At 39.5% G+C, this 20,422-nt stretch overlaps 1 protein-coding gene across 1 annotated transcript in view; it reads right to left on the bottom strand.

Annotated features, from left to right (window-relative positions):
* tiam1a (TIAM Rac1 associated GEF 1a) overlaps positions 1-20,422 on the bottom strand; it is a 149,261-nt gene that overhangs the window by 77,745 nt on the left and 51,094 nt on the right. The window contains exons 3-5 of the mRNA XM_022681429.2: positions 10,007-10,103; positions 5,566-6,478; positions 2,193-2,667 (exon numbers count right to left, since the gene is read on the bottom strand). Coding sequence (XP_022537150.2) covers positions 2,193-2,667; positions 5,566-6,468 — 1,378 coding nt within the window. The 5' untranslated portion in view covers positions 6,469-6,478; positions 10,007-10,103. The remainder of the gene's footprint in view (positions 1-2,192; positions 2,668-5,565; positions 6,479-10,006; positions 10,104-20,422) is intronic.

Consider the following 20,422-nt stretch of genomic DNA (forward strand, 5'->3'; position numbering starts at 1 on the left):
GGCCAGGTTGAGTCGAATTACCTTAAACAGACAGCACAAGGTCTGGGGGAAGCACTTTGGAATAATTTGATTATATTTCTTCTGCAAAGGACAGGAAAGGATGTCATTTGAACTATTTTTGGCGTGTTTTTTTTTTTTTTTTTTTTGCAGGGATAATGAACGAGATGTAATCAGAATGGACTTGAGTGTGAAATTAGATTTTGATCGAATCGAGTTAGTGAGGAAGATACCAGCATCAAACATCAGGATCAAAAGCTTCGGGGGGAAGGAATGAGTTTAGGAGTGTTGATGTGATTTGCTACTGAAATAAAATAAGAGAAATACAGGTGGGTAGGTGCGTTCATGTGTTTTGGACCTGAAGGTAATGTGACAGAAGCGTGGTGGAATGCTTTTGTTGCTCAGCAGACTCTGAACCTGGTTAAGAGTGCATGGCTAGGGTAGCGGACGAAGGTTCTCCAAGTAACTGGTGTGACCTTAAATGTTCTAGTGAATAGAAATGGTGAACAGAGGGGCAGCCTTTTGAAGCTTGAGATCCTGGTTGTTTTATGGGTATTTAAAAACGCTTGGGGCAAAACAGAACAACTCAACTTGAGCTTTAAAAAGTCATGAAAAACAGGTTGATTCATCATGATCACAGGTAAGAAGATCCTTAGACATATAGTAGGTACCATGTATACCATATATACCATGTTAAAATGATGTGTGGTTTATTTTGTATGCTGATGACACCCATGTGGTTTAGCTTATAAAGATATTCACAACATAATCCCAACTATAAATTCAATACAGAGCTGGTTGATTTGGTGCAGCCAATGTGCATCAGTAGATGTAGCTTCTTAAAAACTGCAGTAAAGTTTTATAATACAATAATAATTCCCTTTACTTACAGTGTAACTTCTCAGGATGAACCAGTACATTCAAACTACTTACCAGTTCCTACAGATACTTAACTGTACGTATAAATAAATTACAACCAGGAACTAGAGTGGAACAACTAAGTAACTTTCTGAAACTTACCCTGTACTTTCCCAACACTTATGGTGTAACTGTTCTTTATGAATCAGTAAATACTAAATGCTTATGGGGTCCTACTCGTACTTAAATGTAGGTACAAATAAAGCACAGGAGTGCCTTATTCAATTTCCCTAAACTTGTGGTGCAATTTTCATATAAAATAATATATAATCAGTTTGCCCTTTGTTCTTGGCAGTTATGAAGACTTCATTCCAGTCACACTCAAAGGAATTATTATTCTAATAATTTTATTATTAGAGTTTGAAAAAGAAGATAAGAATTTGATTTATGCTTTTAAAACTGTTGAGGGTGGAGCAGCTAAAGACAGTCAGGGTGGAGCAGGAAGAAACCGTATAGTTTGTAATGTCAAGACTAAAATACAATAATATTTATATATCTTTAATAACACAATCAGGAATAATGAGATTTTAAAGGAAATGTATTCATTAATACACAGAAACCACAAGGTTTTATATTAATGGTTAATAAACCCACACCTCGCCTGATTTTTACTCTCTAAGTACACAGTACGTACTTAGTAAGTACTCAGAAACAACAGGGAGTGGGCGGTATTATGTAGTGTACAGCGTTTTACACAGTACTTACCCTCTAAAACGCGGGCTGTATTGTAAAGTGTTAGCAAAACTGCTAATGAAATACTGTAGTTTTTATATAGAGTGATTTTTATTTCAAATATGCTGCACTTTATTTAATTCAACTTTTCTTAATGTTCAGGACAACACAGAGCACGTATTGTTTGGGTGGTTGGCCACTCTCGGCACTGCATTGATATTGATATGGTGGGGGTGTGTTAAGCGTGTGTTGTGTTGGATATTTCTGGTTGGTTGACTATTTTTTAGTCTAGCAGTGATACTGAGGTGTTTAAAAACTCCAGCAGCACTGCTGTGTCTGATTCATTCATACCAGCACATCACACACTAACACCTCATGCACCACTATCATGCCCGTTTCACTGCAGTGCTGAAACTCACCCAAATAATCATCCAAATAATACAGTACCTGCACTGTAGTGGTGTAGTGGTCTTGTGAGGCCTGACCACTAAAAACATGGTGGATCCAATAAAAAAATGGACAACGAGTGTAGAAACAAGAAGGTGGTCATAATATTCTGACTGAATGTGGGGTTCAGATTGGGATGACAAGGACCATTTGCTCACCTTTCAGTGACACCCAGTAGCGCTTCCACTTGCGCCTGGTCGCTGGCTCCACCTTCTTATTCTTCTTATGCACCAGAAAGTTCTTGACGGCCAATGCTCCGGCCTTGCGCACCGTGCCCTGCGCCATGTTAAGCAGGGCGTCCGACTGATAGGCGGAGCTCATGGTGCCGCTGCTCCTCTCGTCGCTGACGGCTGACCCCGCCTCCTCCAGACTCTCTCGCGTCTGCCGTGAGTTCAGCTCCAGCTCCTGCCTGAAGTTCTCGTAAACTCCCTGGTCCCGGCCCGAGCGCTCTGTACCTCCTCCACCACTGCTGCTGCCGCTGTCGCTGCCTGCAAACACACTGCCGCTGGCAGCTGAGTAGACGGAGAAGGAGGCGGACATGGCCTTGCAGTGCCGGGACTGGGGCTCCACCTCGGTTGCCACGCCATCGATGCCGCTATCTCCGTACTCGCTTCCCTCGCCTGCTGTGATGTCCTACACAGAGGGTCAAATACAGTAATGTTACCATGGCTAATGGATGGTCATATATTTTGTTCTAATTCAGAAAAAGAATGGTACTTTGAGGTGCCAAGACAGAACAGACTTCAGATGCCATGTTTGGGCATTTAGATGTTAAAAAGATTAAGGAAAAGATTCTACAAGCTCTCACTTAAATCCTACACACGACTGGACTCAAGAAAACTTTCTGTAAACCGTATTTTAAGAGAGCAGACTAGAATTCAAACCAGGGGTCGGCAATAGTGGCCCACAAGCATGAAATATCTGGCTTGTGAGGTTGTCTGAACTATAATGAACGATAAAAAAAAAAAAATTAAAAGCTCCTCTGGTAAACTTTTGATTATGTTACTCCCCCATCTCTCTGCCACGCTCAGCGTGACTTTAGTTTCCGACGGTTCTTGTTTTTCCGCCCATTCTTGGGCTCCCTATCTCTTTTTAAGGGTGTTATTTTCCCGGAAATGTCCCAATTAACTAGCCAGGTGTGTTTATTTACTTATTTTTTTAGATCAACTGTTCTGCAACTGGGTTCAACAATCCTCTGGGCTGGAGAGCTACTAGGCTCCTTACAATCAGGCTGGTATAATTGATACATAAGACGCACTGGATTGAAACTGAGGGACTGAAAAGTACATATTGTATTATTGCACTGTAAGTTGCACTTGAAATCCTTCCATTTTTGGGAGGATTTTAAGTGCAACTTACAGTGCAATAATACAATATGTACTTTTGCAGTCCCTCAGTTTCAAGCTTAGTCTAAAATATGCATTGTTTTTAAAACCTGACATGCATTTTAAAGTCCAGTGTGAAAAGGCCTTTATATACAGCAAAAATGGGTGTTGTCACATGCTGAACCCAGTCCAGATCTGTAGATTTGTCAGGGTAGATTTGGTCACAGTAGTGATATAGATCCTCAAACTCAATAGGTGCCAAGTTCTCAAAAACGTTGGGATTAGCAGTGAGCATTAGCTCAAATAGTAAAAAGAGCATTTGTTGCCAAGCCTAGATCAGCGTGACCCTAGAAAACACATATTTGTTGGCATATTTTGTGTAGTTAATTCAGTTAAAAACTCTTCCAGTTTATGCTTTCAAAATCAGTACACAGCAGCAATGCTGTAGAGAAGCTGGACAGGCAGTCATAAATTGGTCCCAGTGCAGAGAAAAACCCTCCACTGCATTTTAAAAGAAGTGCTTTGAGAACTTTTGGGACATCCAGGCTCTTAAAATGCTCAGAAAGTACAGCGAATTTAGGCCAATGCATTGAGGAACATTTTGTAAAAGGGCAAATATAATATCACTGGGTGTAACAAGTAACAACAGGAACATTGTGTTCACTATTCTTCTATTCGTAATTAAGGACTGCACCGGTATTTTTGGATAAATGTAGAGAACTCACTCTTAAACTTCTACTTGCTGAACCCTCAAACTAGCTGATGGTGGCAGATGCTGAACTCTCCATGTAACAGGCTACGCTGCACTGAGCTCTCCAGAGGAGCTTCCGCTGATTACCATTACAAAGGCAATGGGCGTATCGAGGGAGCAACCACTGGCTTCTCTTTCAATCATTAAACCTCAGAAGAAGTTGGTGAAAAAAAACAAGAGCTTTTTAGAAGTGTTGCATGAAGTGATGCTTTCTGATCCAGCATTAAAGAGGAGACTGCTGTCTTTTTGTTGTCATGGTGACTTATAAGGATGACTTGTTCACTTACCCGTGAAAGAGGAAAGCGTCTAGACTGTGCTAGAACATCTGATTCAGCTGAGAAGTGACTACTCATACAGTTCATAATAACCCTTCTTCCTGACTGCAGTTTATGTACTATAGTACATTTTTAAAAAGGCATCATCCTGAGTGGGTGACCATGTATGCACCACAAGTAACATGGTTCACATTGTACTCGATGATTGTAGAGAATAAAGTGGAAACTGGCCCATTCTGCTTGTGCCAACATCATGGTTTACTAGTATAGTAAGGGGACTCACATGCCACTTGTGTAACACTTGTGTAACACCTCGTTTGTAGAGTATGCTATCTGAAGTGCAGAATTGAACCACACCACTTGTGCCAACACACTGGTTGCTGAGTATAATACAGGATTGGCCCACACTGCTGGTACCAACACACAGATTGTCGAGTATAATGTGGCAATTGACCCTTTCTGCTTGTGCCAACACCCTTTTTTCTTAAGTATAGAATGGGAACTGGCACATGCTACTTGTGCCAACACCCCGTTTGTAGAGCATGGTATCAAAATTTACCTACACCACTTGTGTCAACACCCTGGTTGTCAAGTATAATGTGGGAATTGGTCCATTCTGCTTGGTAGCTTCTGCTACCCTGGTTCTGGAGTACAGTATGGGATTTGGCATGTGCTACTAGTGCCAACAGTGCCATCCATATAGCATGATGTCGGAAGTTACTTACACCAACTTTGCCAACACCCTGGTTGCAGAGTATAATATGTGATTGGGCCGCACTACTTGTACCAACACACTAATTGTCGAGTATAATATTGTCGGAATTTACCTACACCAACTTTGCAAAAACCCTGGTTGCAGAGTATAATACAAGATTTGCCTGCACTACTTGTACCAATACACTGATTGTCGAGTACAATATGGGAATCGGCCCGGGCCGCTTGTACCAACTCTGGTTGCAGAGTATAATATGGGAATCAACCTACACCACTTGTGCCAATACCCTGTTAGCTGAGTAAAAAAAGCCATATTCTGCTCAATTGTGCATGGTCGATGCCTGCAAATGACTTATTGTCTGCTAGAAAAATGACAGCATTCGTGTTGATCAATTGCATGCAGCAGAACAGGAAGAATAGTTGAAATTGATTGCCTCAAGATAAATTACATTTATGAGATACTCACATGTGAAGTCTGTGCACGTCGCCCCTGCATACTGGAACACAGTGCTCCCTGGTGGCTAGGAGGACCTTCCGAAAGACAGTGTGATCGCCGACAGGGTAGGGTGTATGCTCCGTACCCGCCATTGTCCTCCTCTCCTGGAGACAACAACTCATCGTTCATCTCCCCACCTGCAGAGCGTTCACTGTCCCGACCGTACTTGTAGCGAGGTTTCCGAGAGCTGCGGAGGGTGGCGGACTTCTGAGTGCAGAGTTCATCCAAAGAGTTGGCCCTCTCCCCTGAGTGACTCTCATGTCCCCTGTGGTAGTCCCCGTCCTCTCCGTTTGGATCCTGAAGGATCTCCTCTGTGCTGGTCAGGTTCTCTTGGCTAAGGTCTGAGAGAGAGAACTCCAGGGAGTCCTCCCGCCACATGTCTGCTGACTTGGAGCGCTTCTTCTTGAAGCTGTTGCTGCTATCCTCAGGTGCATCACTTACCCTCTGCAGGTAGGTTTCCTCGCCTGTGTAGAGGCCCTCATCGTCCTCTCCATCTCCCACCACCGTGTCACCACCGTCCTCCGAGCCTGGCGTGGTGGCTGGGTCCACGCCAGGGTGGTCATGAAAAGACATGGGCCGCAGATTCATGGCTACTCTGTCCACCCAGATAGGGTCGCCGAACTCTCCAAGAGCGTCCGTTCCATCAAATGGCTCCAGGCCATTTTCGGCAAGAGACTGCGGGATGCTGGGTGTGCTGCTGGAACGTGTACTTGCCTCAGAGCTGCGGTGCTCTGCCTTGCTGGATGAGGCATGCCGTGAGCGACGGGACTGCTTGCTGGTGATCCGGAGTGACCTGGACGTCTGCTTGCGAGACAGGTGGCCCTGCTCACCGTAGAAGGCGTGATCTCCATTCTGGCTCTCCACGTTCCCCATGGTTTAGCATCTAGGAGAGAGTGGAGGCACAATCAGGGATTGTAGAGGGTTAAACAAACTGAGTTTAGTTTAAGTCTGATGTATGCAAATGGCCTCTATTCTGATTAGCTGCCTTGTACTCCTTGTACTTTGCCTCATTTAAAGTGCGGCAATGAAATGCACCATTAATTCTTAAGTTTGGACTGAAACTGTAAGGAACAAAAGCAGGTTCAGCCACTTTTTTCTGGCTGTTTGGATCCATTTCAAGGCTCATATATTTGCTTTCACACAGCAAAGGAAAGGTGCTTATTTTAAGCTTAGCTTCTACTCAGGTTTGAGGTGATGCAGCTTAAGCTATGACTGGAAAGCCTGTATTTAACTGGGGAAATCTACTGAAAGCAAAACCACCCAGTAGTCTTACTGCAGCCTTGGCTATAGCCATTCACCATTCCATGAGTAAGTAGATTAAAATATAACACTGTAACAGCATTGTTTCTATAGCTTTACTTTAGCTCTATTTAATAGATAATACTGGGGGGGGGGCAGTATGCAAACTGATCAGGAAATGGGTGGAATGCCTATACCTGCATAAGTTGTAAGGTGTTATCTTGTTAGTAAGACTAAATACTGGTAAGTGCACTTATGTGTGTGTTAACTGCTTTATGATTTTTATACATTCCTGCTCGAGTTTTGCAGATAAGCAGTCTATGTAAAACTAAATCTAATTACTAATTCTTATTTAAATGTTCTATGCCACCTTAAGAGCTGAAGACGTTAATTATGTTAAAGCGTCTACAAACCCATCTTCCGCTTGAAGACTTTGTGTCACCCCAGCAGCATTTAAGGTGGAATGATATATTCGGAGCAGTTAAGGTGGAACAGTATTTTATCTTATTTTATTTAATTTTTTTTTTTTGATTGGATTTTATTTTATTTTTCCTTGCAGCCTCTGCCATCTGTTGCACCATTTAAGGTGGAACAGGGAAGTTAGCTAGCTAGCTACTCTATAGGATCAGTTTGAGGGCAAACTGTGAAGGTTTTTTTACATTTTATAAGAAAAATGAATGGAATTTGAATTAGAATTTTTATTTTTAAATCTTAATCTGGTCTCGGTCTTGGTTTTTTAAGGTCTTGGTCTTGACTCAGACTCGGCTCTAGCGGTCTTGACTACAACACTACTTGTCACTGCATACAATCAAATCCTCACAACAATAGAGACAGTAGAGTCAGTTTCTCAAACAAAAGCAGGATGAGCTCCTTTTTCACAGCCTCCTTTTTCGTGTCCCAATACTTTAATGTATATATAATGTATGATCCCTTTCAAAAGACACACAACTCAGTATTTAGCATACCAGAGCTGGTATGAAAGAGAACATACTGTTCCAACTGTTAAACTGCTTCAGTGACACATCAGCTCTGAAACTCTCAAACCCGATCGACCAGCGCTTCACACGTTCCTCCCTCAGCGCAGTAAACACGGCTCACTCGCCTTTGCAGGTTGAGTTTAGTTTCTCACACCGTGCGCACTTCAGAGACGAGACTCAGAGAGAAAGAGCCTGCTGAGGAGAAAATCAGCGCATGACAGAAGAGTGAAATCTCACCATGCAGACACAGACACACACCCACACGCAAACACACACACCTCGGAGTGAGAGCGCCGCGGAGCGTGTGATCAGAGCCTCATATATCTCTGACGCACAAGAGCCTGCAGAGCCTGACCTCCTGCTCCAGCAACACGGGCATGGGTTTATGATGCACAGTATGAAGAGGCTGTAATAATGTGTTTGAATGTCATTTAAAAGGTTACCTGTTTGGCGACTGAATTCATATTATACAACAGTTAGTTCCGACCTAGACCTAGAAGTGTTCTAGCCGTGCTGATATATGTGATAACATCACGGCCTTTTCACACTAAACCTGTATCACTCCGACGACGCGTTGCCGAGTAACGGCGTATATACAGAGGACACCCGCAGCAGCGTTAGCTTAGCACAGGCCAGCGCTCAGCCGCGGCACGTTTGCCCGCAGCCCGCAGCGCTGGCTCGTCTTTTATAGAAAAAAGGGAAAGAAAATCGCTCAGCTAATGCCGTCTGACAGCCAGAACGGTAACTTAACCAGCCAGGCTAGGCTAAGCTAAGCTAATGCTGAGCTAAAGCAAGCTACGCTAACCTAACCACAGTCCAGACGGCTAGCTAAAACCAACACCACCCAGCAAAACAAGCAGAAATGCTCAAAAAATGCGCAGCATTCACCTGAAGACGACTCCACGGAGCAGGAGAGGAGAGTTTCATCGTTATTTCACGCTCCTAACGTTACAATCTTCACTTATTCACAATTTTGATTTCAAGCTAACTTTCGTGTTAGTCTGTATTAACCATACACCGTTTTGTAGTTAAGTTTCAGTTCTTTTACAGTTGTGGTGGAACTACTTTTTGGCGAAAGGCACAGTCCATATTAAAGAGCATTCATTCATAATTTCTTAAAGTTCTTTGATTTATTTTCTTTATTCTTTTTGTAAAAAAAAAAAAAACGAATCACAGCCGTGATGTTATTCGTGATAACACACTCCCTCTCGTGTTCTATTGCTTAATTAATGAATATAACAAAAAAACATTTTGAGTCCTATTAGTAAACAAGGATTTAGTGCTATATCAGTAAAGTAAAGTCAGTAAGAAAACTGTTGGAACAGTTATATAATCCCTGCAGGCACTGGACGGCAATTGGGCATCAACATAATATTAGTATCTTAATGTAAGATAGATGTTTTAGTTAAAAAGACCTTATTTTTCTGATGAATATCAAAGTCACATTACCTTCATGAAACAACTTCACACCTGCACCTTTAAGATCAGCCTCGCCGGGGTACTAATAAGCTGACTCCGCCTCTCCCATACACCTGTGGGACATCAGCTTATTACTATGACTATATATACTGGGACATTTACTGAGTCTAGTTGCGAGATATTGCCATACGGGTGTCTTATCGAGCGGTAATTTAATTTAATTTAATTTAAATCTGTGATTTATTATTTCTGTTTTTTGATCCTTGCCTGTCTTCGACTACGATTTTGCCTTGTGATTTATTCCTGGTTTTGAACTTTGCCTGTGTTTTTTGGATTACGATTTTGCCTTACGTTTTGGATTAATAAAGCCTGCCTGCATTTGCATCCAAACCACCTTGGTTGGTTCTTACAGAACTCCGCTGATTTCTACCCTCTCCCATTAAACCCACCCTCTGCACACTCATCATTAACCCCATAATGTGCAGTTTTCCAAAGTGATGAGATAGTGGAAGTCGAGAAGACAGACACTGAGAATGGATCTACTCCTTAAACAGGAACAGACATATTTGTAAGATGTGTCTATAATGGTGTCAGAAGGGGACTGTTTAATGTAAGTTCGTGCTAGAAGTTCCCCATTAAAACCATTTCAGAGACAAACAGTGACGGTCTTCCTTCCACTCAGACCTTGTGGGGGAATTCCTGCAGTCCCTGAGTGGAGCTTTAATCACAGTATCTGTGGATGTGTGCTGTCTCTGTGTATAAAGGTGATGAAATACCTGAAGTGGAACAATGGCATCACTGGCATCTCCGCAGTGCTGTGTCTCTCTTGACATTCTCCATGGTCTTACGCAGATCCTCTACCTAGGCAAGATCCTGAAAGGAGAAAAAGGAATGATATCATGCCTATGGACAAGCCTGCAGATGAAAGTGTCTGTTTATAAATCTTTAAATAGGGGGCTTCGAGAAAAGGGTTCAGTTCTATAGGAGAAAAAAAAAAGTACTCCAGAGTTCAGAGCTAAAAATAAGATCCACAATCTGCAAAAAAGCAGAATAAAGCCCTGTGTGAAGTGAATTAAAGATAAGGTCACATGCACGCTGTTATTCGCATTAACACTCACACAAAAGCACCCTCTTGCTTACAAGCTTAAAGATAATCAAAGTCACGGATCCATCAAAAAGCCACACTGGACTAAACATCAACTCCAACATTGTACAGAGTCAATGAAATCAAAGTCACAGATCTGTCAACGTTGGGCTAACATCAAGCTCCAACATTAGACAGACAAATTAAGTCACATAATTGTCAAAACATACATTAAATGTTAGTTGAAAATGAAAAATGGGTTGATGTCAAAACCCAATGTTTAACAGACTTTAATTTTCACATTGTCACAGAAACCAACACTATTAGACATCAAGTTTCTACGTTGTAGAAATGTTGAAAGACACAGGTCTGTAAACAGCTAACATTGATCTAAAATCAAGATCCAAAATTGTTCAGATGTTGAATTTTGTTTGGAAACCAACGTCACACATCTGTCAAAAACAGGACTAGATTGACATCAAGCTCCAACACTGAAGATACATTGAATTTTAGCTGCCAACACCAACATTGAGTTGACACCAAGCTCTAATACTAGATATAATTAGAATGTTGGTTGGAGATTACAGTCATAGATCACAAAATCCAACATACAGCTCTGGAAAACAATAAGAGACCTCTTAAAAATAATATTACCAAATAAAAAAAAACTCTGGAATATAATCAAGAGAAAAATGGATGGTTAACTGCTGGAATTTGTGCACCAGGAGTAAAGGCATAAAGTTATCCAAAAGCAGTGTGTAAGACTGGTGGAGGAGAACATGATGCCAAGAGGCATGAAAACTGTGATTAAAAACCAGGGTCAATGCACCAAATATTGATTTCTGAACTCTTAAAACTTTATGAATATGAACTTGATGAAAAATGTTTTCTTTGCATTATTTGAGGCCTGAAAGCTCTGCATTTTTTGTTATTTTAGTCATTTCTTATTTTCTGCAAATAAATGCTCTAAATGACAAAAAAAAAATAAATTGGGAGAAATGTTGTCCGTAGTTTATAGAATAAAACAGCAATGTTGATTTTACTCAAACATAAACCTATAAATAGCAAAATCAGAGAAACTGATTCAGAAACTGAACAACAAAACAAAACAACATTGTGCAGACATTAAGTTTCAGTTGGAGATCAAAGTCAAAGTTCTGTCAAACACCAACATTTTGTTGACATCAAGCTCCAACACTAGACAGGGGTTAAATTTTGACTGAGGTGTTTAAAAATGTTTTTGGAGATCAAAGTCACAAATCTGATAAAAAACAGCACTATGTTGATTTTTAGTCAAAACCTGATGTTGTACAGACGTTGCCATTTAAAGCCGCAAATCCAGGGAAGAGGAATGTACTCCAGAGTTCAGAGCTAAAAACAGATAAATACAATCCACAATGCACAGAAAAAACAGCACACATGGCCTAAGGAAAAGCAGAATAAAGCCCTGTGTGAAGCGCTTAGCACATAAGGTCACAAGCACACCCTTACTCGCATGAACACACATAAAAGCACCAACTCGCCTACAAGCCCACACATTATCTCCAACAGCAAGCAATGGAAGAAAAACAAACGGCCCTGATTTCACAAGCTAATGGAGAAACTGCTCTACTGGAAATGGTTTTATGAGCTTCAGCTTTATAAGGTAAAACGTGAGTGAAGATCACAGCGGATCTGCAGCAATATTGAAGCACAAACGCAATTATAGCTCTCTCAATGCCAACATGACCTAATTTCCTCTAAATCCAATGTGAGAGAAAAAAAGGGAAAGAGAGAAAGAGGGATGTCTCTCATTTCCATACTGCAGTAGGCATAAAGAAGTGAAGATGATTATACAGTGTGTGAGAGACCCAGAGTACGCAGTGTGTGGATTAGTCTTAAGAAGAACGTAGTCACTGATCCACTAACCCAAAGAAAGAGAGAGAGAGAGAGAGAGAGAGAAAGAGGGAGAGAGAGAGAGAGAGAGAGTGAGTAGTAGTAAGTAAGCACAAGGCAATGGCAATACAATCATGTACTGTTTGCTCAGCAAACTAAAGCTCATCTGGGAAACGGCTGGTGTACATTTCCATTAATGGAATTTTCCAGCATTTCTCCAGCTAATCTCAGTTGCTTCAGCATCAGGCTATTGACTTCCATTAGAATTATGATTTGAGTTAAATAGCTTTTGAATTAATCTCTTCTGCTTCAGAATCTGTCCATTGACTCAACAACTTTTTGCGTCAACAAAGACTGGCTCAAATCCATATTTGTGCTCTAATATCACCCATATCTGATTTTTTACTGGCAAAAAAGTGAACATGTCAATTCCATATCAGATCTTTTAAATCAGATTTGAGTCACTTTGGCTATGTTCAGGCTGCTGACCCACTTTTCTGCCATATCTAGTCCATATTGTCTCCAAAACAGTCATTTTACAGGAGAGGACAAAACCATTTAACCTTCAATGGAAGTCAATGTTAAAATAAATCATTTTAGGTCACTTTGAAGAATTTCTATTGGTCCATTTATCAAGAATGTTTTACACAGTGTAAGGGACAGCTAGTATATTTTAAATTCTGTAGTAACTGAAAAACAACAAAAAATGAGATACTTGTTTTTCATTGGACAGAAACAACATCCAGATTGAAGGGCCTTTGTGTTCTTTTTGGTCATCTTGGATCTCTCCCATGTTTAACATTTTCACCCAGTCTTTTTCTTATTATTGAATCATTAACACTGACCTTAACTGTGGCGAGTGAGACCTGCAGTTCTTTAGATGCTGTTCTTGGTTTATGTGTGACCTCCTGGATGAGTTGTTCATGCCCTTTTGGAGTTATTTTGGTTAGCCTGTCACTCCTGGGAAGATTCACCAGTGTTTCATGTTTTCCTCATTTGTGAATAATGAGCTCAGCTTTCCAAAAAAAGGTGGTTAATTACAGTTAATTCATGGGGGGGGCAACTACTTATTCATGTTGGGCCAAGTTTGTTTTGATTACTGTTTTCCCTTAATGGCTTTTTGTATATACTCAGGTTATCTTAAGCCCTATCCAGATGTGATTCGTTTCTCAAGGTATCCTGAGGTAATGTGTTTTTCTCAGACATCCTTATTACAGGCTAATAACAGGCTTAATTACCTACTGTTTTTCACTGAATCCCGTGTTCCTCTGTTACTTGACGTTTAATAAAATAGCTATTTGTCCACTGCTGCGCACCGTAATTACACTTTGGGTGTGTGTTTCCACGGAGATCCATGTAAACAGGACAGCAAGTGGAAATGGAGGAGCTACTGAACGCGATATTGTGACCGAGAAAAAGCCAAAAAACTCTGCAATCTGGATGTAAGAGTTTTATCACTGAGAGTAAAAGAGTGAAATATTTTTACAGACGTTCCCCTGAGAAACCAATCCCGTCCGGATAGGGCTTTTGTCTGATATTAAATTTTGTTGGATAATCTGAAAAATGTACTGTAAGTAGGACAAAAAACATAAAAACAAAAGAAATCTGTAAGGGGGTACATACTTAAATTTTTCAAGGCACTGTATATTAATGTAGATTAATGAACACAATCTGCCAAATCTGATATGAGAAAAAAAAAAAAGAATTGATTAATGAAGTTTGTAACGTGAACGCAGAGAAAATGAACATGAACCGATTCTGCATCAGTTTGTTTCAAAAAGGTATTTCTGAAGCATTTCTCTCATTTCTGTCTCGTGCTATTTTGCCACAGTTTAAATGGTCAATTGGGTTTTCATTAATTTTGCAATAAATTAAACAAACAAATTTCATAATAAAGAGAGCACGAATCTTTTTTTTTTTTTTTCCGACTCATCCGGTTCTAGTATTATTGTAGCTGTGAATGTGCATGCGTGTGTGTACGCATGTCAGTCCGTCCCTATGGGTTAAACACAAATATTTCCCACGGAACCAAAAGGAGTGGAGGATGCATGCATATGTGTGTGTGTGTGTGTGTGTGCCTTTTTTTTCTTTTTGGGTGAATGGTCAGTGTGTCTGGATCATGTCCTGTTCCTCTTACTGAGGTCAGCAGCCCCAATCACTGATCTCTCCCTCTCTCTCTCTCACACACACACACACACACGCACACACAGCAGAAAAGGAAGAGAAAGAAAGAAAGAGACAGAGATATAGATAGAGAGAGACAGAGAGGCTGATGCTGAAGCTTTTGTGTATTTTTGTGTATATGTGTGTGTGTGTGTATGTAAGTGTGTGTATATGTGCAGATCTCCGCAGTGCAGCAGTCGACCCCTCTCTGTAGAGTTACATAAACTCGAGCTGGCCCCGTTCTCTTTCTCTTTTTCCCAGCTCATCCACCCTGCTCTCTTCACCCCTCATCCGCATCATTTCCTCTAACACGGCTCTCTCTTCTCTTCCTGCATCCTCAGCTCATCTGTCATAACAGCTGGAGGAAACTCCACCACAGAACAACTGCCCTGAGAGCAGCGCTGCTGGATGATCACTAGCATTTCAGTCTATCAATCCTTTGATTCTCTATAGAAATATTCTCTTTAATCTCTTCTTAAAGATCTTAAAGTGCTTAATGAGTGTCATGGTATACAGTCGCAAGAAAAAGTATGCAAACCCTTTGGGATTATACTTGGATTTCTGCATAAATTGGTCATTAAATAGGTTCTGATCTTGATCTAGGTCACAACAATAGACAAACACAGTCTGCTTAAACTAATACCACATAAAAAAGTATATATTTGAATGGTTTTATTGAACACAACATGTTAACATTCACAGTGAGGGTGGAAAAAGTATGTGAACCCTTAAACTAATGACTTTTCTAATTGAAGCTAATTGGAGCCAGGGTGTGACGAGATGGGATGTGTTGGTTAAAGATGCCCTGCCCTATATTTGGACTTATTGCCAGTTATTGTAAATGTTTATTCCTTAATAAATTAAATTATCTTATTTCTTGTATGTATGCATGGCCAATTCTAGCCAGATACTGCCAGTCATGACCATTACCACCCACTGCGCTGTCCACTGATTTATATTCTTATTTGCATTGCCTTGCCATGAGCACAATGGCACGTAATCAATTTCACTCACTCAAAAAATAAGACCCTTAGAATTATTACAGATGTGGGTTTTCCAAATCCTTTCCCTGAGGTCATACGTCATGATTAGTTTACATACTGTATACTATCCCATGACTTTTGGCATATCAGTGTATGCACTAGCTTCCTCTGAAACTAGCTATTAAGCAAGTGTCTCTTCCACAAGTAGAAGCAATGCAGCTGTATAGTTGTTCTTCACATGATTCATAAAAACATGTCAGAAATCGCAACATAATTATATATCACACTCATTCTAATACATTACTTTACTACTCTACTCTAATCCATCTATCTATCCTTCCATCCATCTATGCATTTCTCCCTGTCTAACCCCTGACCTTTTGCTTATGTAATTCAGGCAGATCAAAATGTTCAGCAATTTAGATCAAATGTCTTTTTGCTGGTTGCATCAAATCAGGTTTGGAAGATTAAATCAAATAATCCATCAAATAATAAAAAAAACCAATTAGCAATGAGAAAACCACTCTCTCTTTCTCTCTCTCTCTTCTCCTCCCTCTCTCCTCTCGTTCACGTGTTGGTTGGCGTGCCCCCGCTGTGTGATTAAACAACAATAACCTGTTAGAAATCTCACCGGCCTGCTGGAGGGAGCAGCGGGTATTGTGAAAGCCCTCTTAAAGGGTACAGTGATACAAAGAAGACGCTCACAAAGAAAAGGAAGCTGCATTGAAGATGGTTTTTGATGTGCTGCGTCAAAAAGACCATACAACAAAGCATACCGTGCTTAGTCTCAACACCACGCAGCCTTACAGTGATCCACTATAGAAAAACCTTTGTAGACACCTGCTCTTCCAGTGTTTCTACTGAAATCAAGGGGATTAAATACTGTAGGTTTGTACCCCTACAGTTCTATCCTGCAGTGACTGTCTCTAATCTCCTTGAAGATGGCTTCGCATGAAATTGTTTAAATTTGCTGTGAAGATTTGATCACATTCAGCCAAGAAAGCATTAGTGAGGTTCAATACTAATGTGGGATGATTAGTTCTGGATCAGAAACCAGAAACCAGTTGATGTTGGTGGCAACTGGGGTGGTTGAAATTGATGGGATGGCTACCTACTACTTACAGTATATTAAAGTGATGTCAGAAGGACAATAAGGGACCTCTTTTAGGGATCTACAGCTGTGGAAAAAATAAAGAGAGCACTTCAGTTTCTGAATCAGTTTCTCTGATTTTGCTATTTATAGGTTTATATTTGAGTAAAATGAACATTGTTGTTTTATTCTATAAACTACAGACAACATTTCTCCCAAATTCCAAATTAAAATATTGTCATTTAGAGCATTTATTTGCAGAAAATGAGAAATGGCTGAAATGACAAAAAGATGCAGAGCTTTCAGACCTCAACAAGTTCATATTCATTAAGTTTTAAAAGTCCAGAAATCAATATTTGGTGGAATAACCCTGGTTTTTAATCACAGTTTTATGCATCTTGGCATCATGTTCTCCTCCACCAGTCTTACACACTGCTTTTGGATAACTTTATGCTGCTTTACTCCTGGTGCAACAATTCAAGCAGTTCAGTTTGGTTTGATGGCTTGTGATCATCCATCTTCCTCTTGATTATATTCCAGAGGTTTTCAATTTGGTAAAATCAAAGAAACTCATCATTTTGGTCTTTAATGTTTTTCCACAGCTGTGAGCAGGTGAGCTGTCAACCACACACTGCACAGCTGGATTTAGGGTGTGCCAGTGTGTCTTTGCTATCGTAACAACAGCAAAAGTACACCTTGCACGGCTCGAAACATGGTAAAGAGGTGTACTCGTTCTCTAATTATTATTCATGGGTGTGTTCTGGGCATAACATGAAATAAACCAATCAGCGAGTCACTTGCTATTCCCTTGAAGAACCAGGTCCGCTCTGACTCCGGCGGATTGGTATTTTAATGGTGCAGCCCTTCTGTGCTTTTCAGTGGAGGAAACTGACCTGCGCTGTATTGTGGTAGAAAATCGTCATATATCCATCAAAAGCCAACAAAACAGCATTTTAACGCATCCTAAGCAGTGCATGGACTTGTATTGCTCTAGTAAATTGCAATTAATTTGCTCCACAGTGAACTGCTTGGGGAGTTTGTTCATCTCTAGAGGATGCTTGATATTATTCATTGTGACCTTTGGCTTATGGTTTACAGATTCTCCAGAATGTCCCATTCTACTGACAATGCTTTTCTCTGGAGATTGAATAAGTTGCATGTATAACTGAATACCTGTGTTTAATTTAGTGTTTTTTCATTATTTTAAAATGTTCTGCATTGTAGATTAATACTGTAGTCATCCAAACTATGTAGAAAAAAACATATGGAATTATTTAGAAAACAAAGAAAATGTTAAAAAAACAAAAATATATTTTAGATTTTAGATTATTTAAAGTAGCACCTCTTGCTTAGATGACAGCTTTGCACATCTTTTCATCTCTGCTGGATTTTCTGAGTCAGCTTTAGGAGGTAGAATCACTTGGAATTCAGGCTTTCAGTTAACAGCTGTGCTGAACATATCAAGGGTTAATTACTTGAATTTCTTGTCTCTTAATAAAGTGTTTGAGAGCATCAGTTGTAAAGTAGTGAAGAGGTAGAGTTACAGGTATACAGTGAATAGTGAATATTTGACTAATGTTCTAATCCATATAATGGCAAGATTTCCTCAACTAAGTAATGAAAAAAAATATTTTAATAAATTAAGGTCAGTCAATCCGAAAAATATGTAGAACTTTGTAAGTATCAAGTGCAGTCGCAAAGACTATCAAAATTGTTATGATGAAACTGGCTCTCATCAGGACCGTGCCGGTAAAAGGAAGATCAAGAGTTACCTCTGTTGTAGAGGTTAATTTCAGCCTCAGAAACTGCATTTAACACCCAAATAAGAGTCACCTAAATGCTTCACAGAGTATTTTGGCTTGTTTAACACCTTTTAAATTACTACATGATTCCGTATGCGTTCCTTCATAGTCTGGATGGCCTAAGTATTAATTTACGTTTTTTTTGTTGTTGTTGTGCTGAACCTTTCAAACGTGTACAAATATGTATTGGTTGTAGATTGTAGAAATCATATCTGACTCATGGAGCAGTCAAGTTAAGTAAAACAACACATTTTATCTCAGTACAGTCTGTGATTTTTCATGTACATCACTACTAAGCATTCCTATACTAGTTTATATTAATCATATCAATAATTTTATTGGTTATTATCTATGCTAGTCTAGCATCTGCCATTTGAAGCTAAAGAATTACACATCCGAAACCAAACAGGTCTTGGCTGATCATCTACTGTATATTTGGGGGAAAATGATAAATCATGCTTATTTTACTATTCAACAAACGACAGATACAAGGTTTTGCCGTTGTGCTGCAGTGTTGTATGATTCTGTAAAGCATTTGGGGAACTGAACCCTGGACATATGGTCATATGGGACAGCACCCAGGCCTCATTATGGGGTGTCTGACTCACTGTCACCAGGCTTCAGCTTTAACACTAAACAGAACACATACAGAGAGAGAGCAGGATAGAGAGAGAGAGAGAGAGAGAGAGAGAGACAGAACTTTAATCACAAGCACTTAGTAGGACTGCACCTCCTCCTCACTGTGGGAGATGCGCCGGCCTGAAGTCTGTTATTAAAACACACACAGAGTCCAAATGTGATTTCTCAGTGTGTCAGTGTTCTCTGTTAGTTTTACATTAAGCTGTAATAAAATATTTATACGTTTGTAAATGATGAACATGATTGGACATTTTTCTGTTGACCATCTCTGTATCTGCAGCTCTGGAAAAAAATAAGAGACCACTTAAAAATGATGAGTTTCTTTGATTTTACCAAATTAAAAACCTCTGGAATATAATCAAGAGGAAGATGGATGATCACAAACCATCAAACCACCAAACTGAACTGCTTGAATTTTTGCAACAGGAGTAAAGCAGCATAAAGTTATCCAAAAGTAGTGTGTAAGACTGGTGGAGGAGAACATGATGCCAAGATGCATGAAAAAAAAACTGTGATTAAAAACCATCAGGGTTATTCCACCAAATATTGATTTTTGAACTCTTAAAACTTTATGAATATGAACTTTATGTTTTCTTTGCATTATTTGAAGTCTGAAAGCTCTACATATTTTTTTTTTGTTATTTCAACCATTTCAATATTTTTATTTGGAATTTAGGAGAAATGTTGTTTGTAGTTTATAGAATAAAACAACAATGTTATTTTTTACATACATATACCTATAAATAGCAAAATCAGAGAAAATGAAGAAAAAATAAGTTAATACTTTAAAGCGTTTCCACAGAATGAATTTAGTAATCTGTTCCCATACCCTCGTTTTAAAGGACAGGGCCCTCAGGGGCCTATATGCAGTATATATATATATATATATATATATATATATATATATATATATATATATATATATATATATATATATATATATTTTTTTTTTTTTTTTTTATAAATAAAATCTAGAATCTGGCATTTGGCAATTATTTGTTCACATTTTATTGTAAATATATATTCAGCAAAACAGTCAAATGTTTGGGCTCACCTTCTGAGTCATTGTTTTATAGGCATCCAGATTATGAAGAAACACATCAGGAATCATGTAATAACAAACCAAAATACTATGTAAAGCATATAGGATTCTACCAATAAAGGTTGGAGCTACTTTGATCTTGTTAATGGTGTAAAAAAGTGATTTTCTGGCATGGGCATCTTTATGCCCTTATCACTTGTATTGTAAGCCTGTAGGGAGCATCGATTGGCTAAAAGCTCTATATTTTGGAATGCTGGGTGTGAGTGGAGCTGGGTTTTTCTACAAAAGTTTGTACTTGTTATCATGTTTCACTACACCACATTTTACAGTGGAGTTCTCCTTTAAGTTTTAAAATGAAAGATACCTCCTTCAGAAAAAAGCACATTTTAAAACATAAATAACCTCATTTCTCATGCTTACACTCCTACACTACATACAGTAAAAGCACTACATAAATCATCACACTCTGAATCAACAAAACAACAAGTCTAAATCCACCCAAACAGAGCTTACG

Source organism: Astyanax mexicanus, chromosome 20 (genome assembly GCF_023375975.1).
Source record: "Astyanax mexicanus isolate ESR-SI-001 chromosome 20, AstMex3_surface, whole genome shotgun sequence".
Lineage (NCBI taxonomy): Eukaryota > Metazoa > Chordata > Actinopteri > Characiformes > Acestrorhamphidae > Astyanax > Astyanax mexicanus.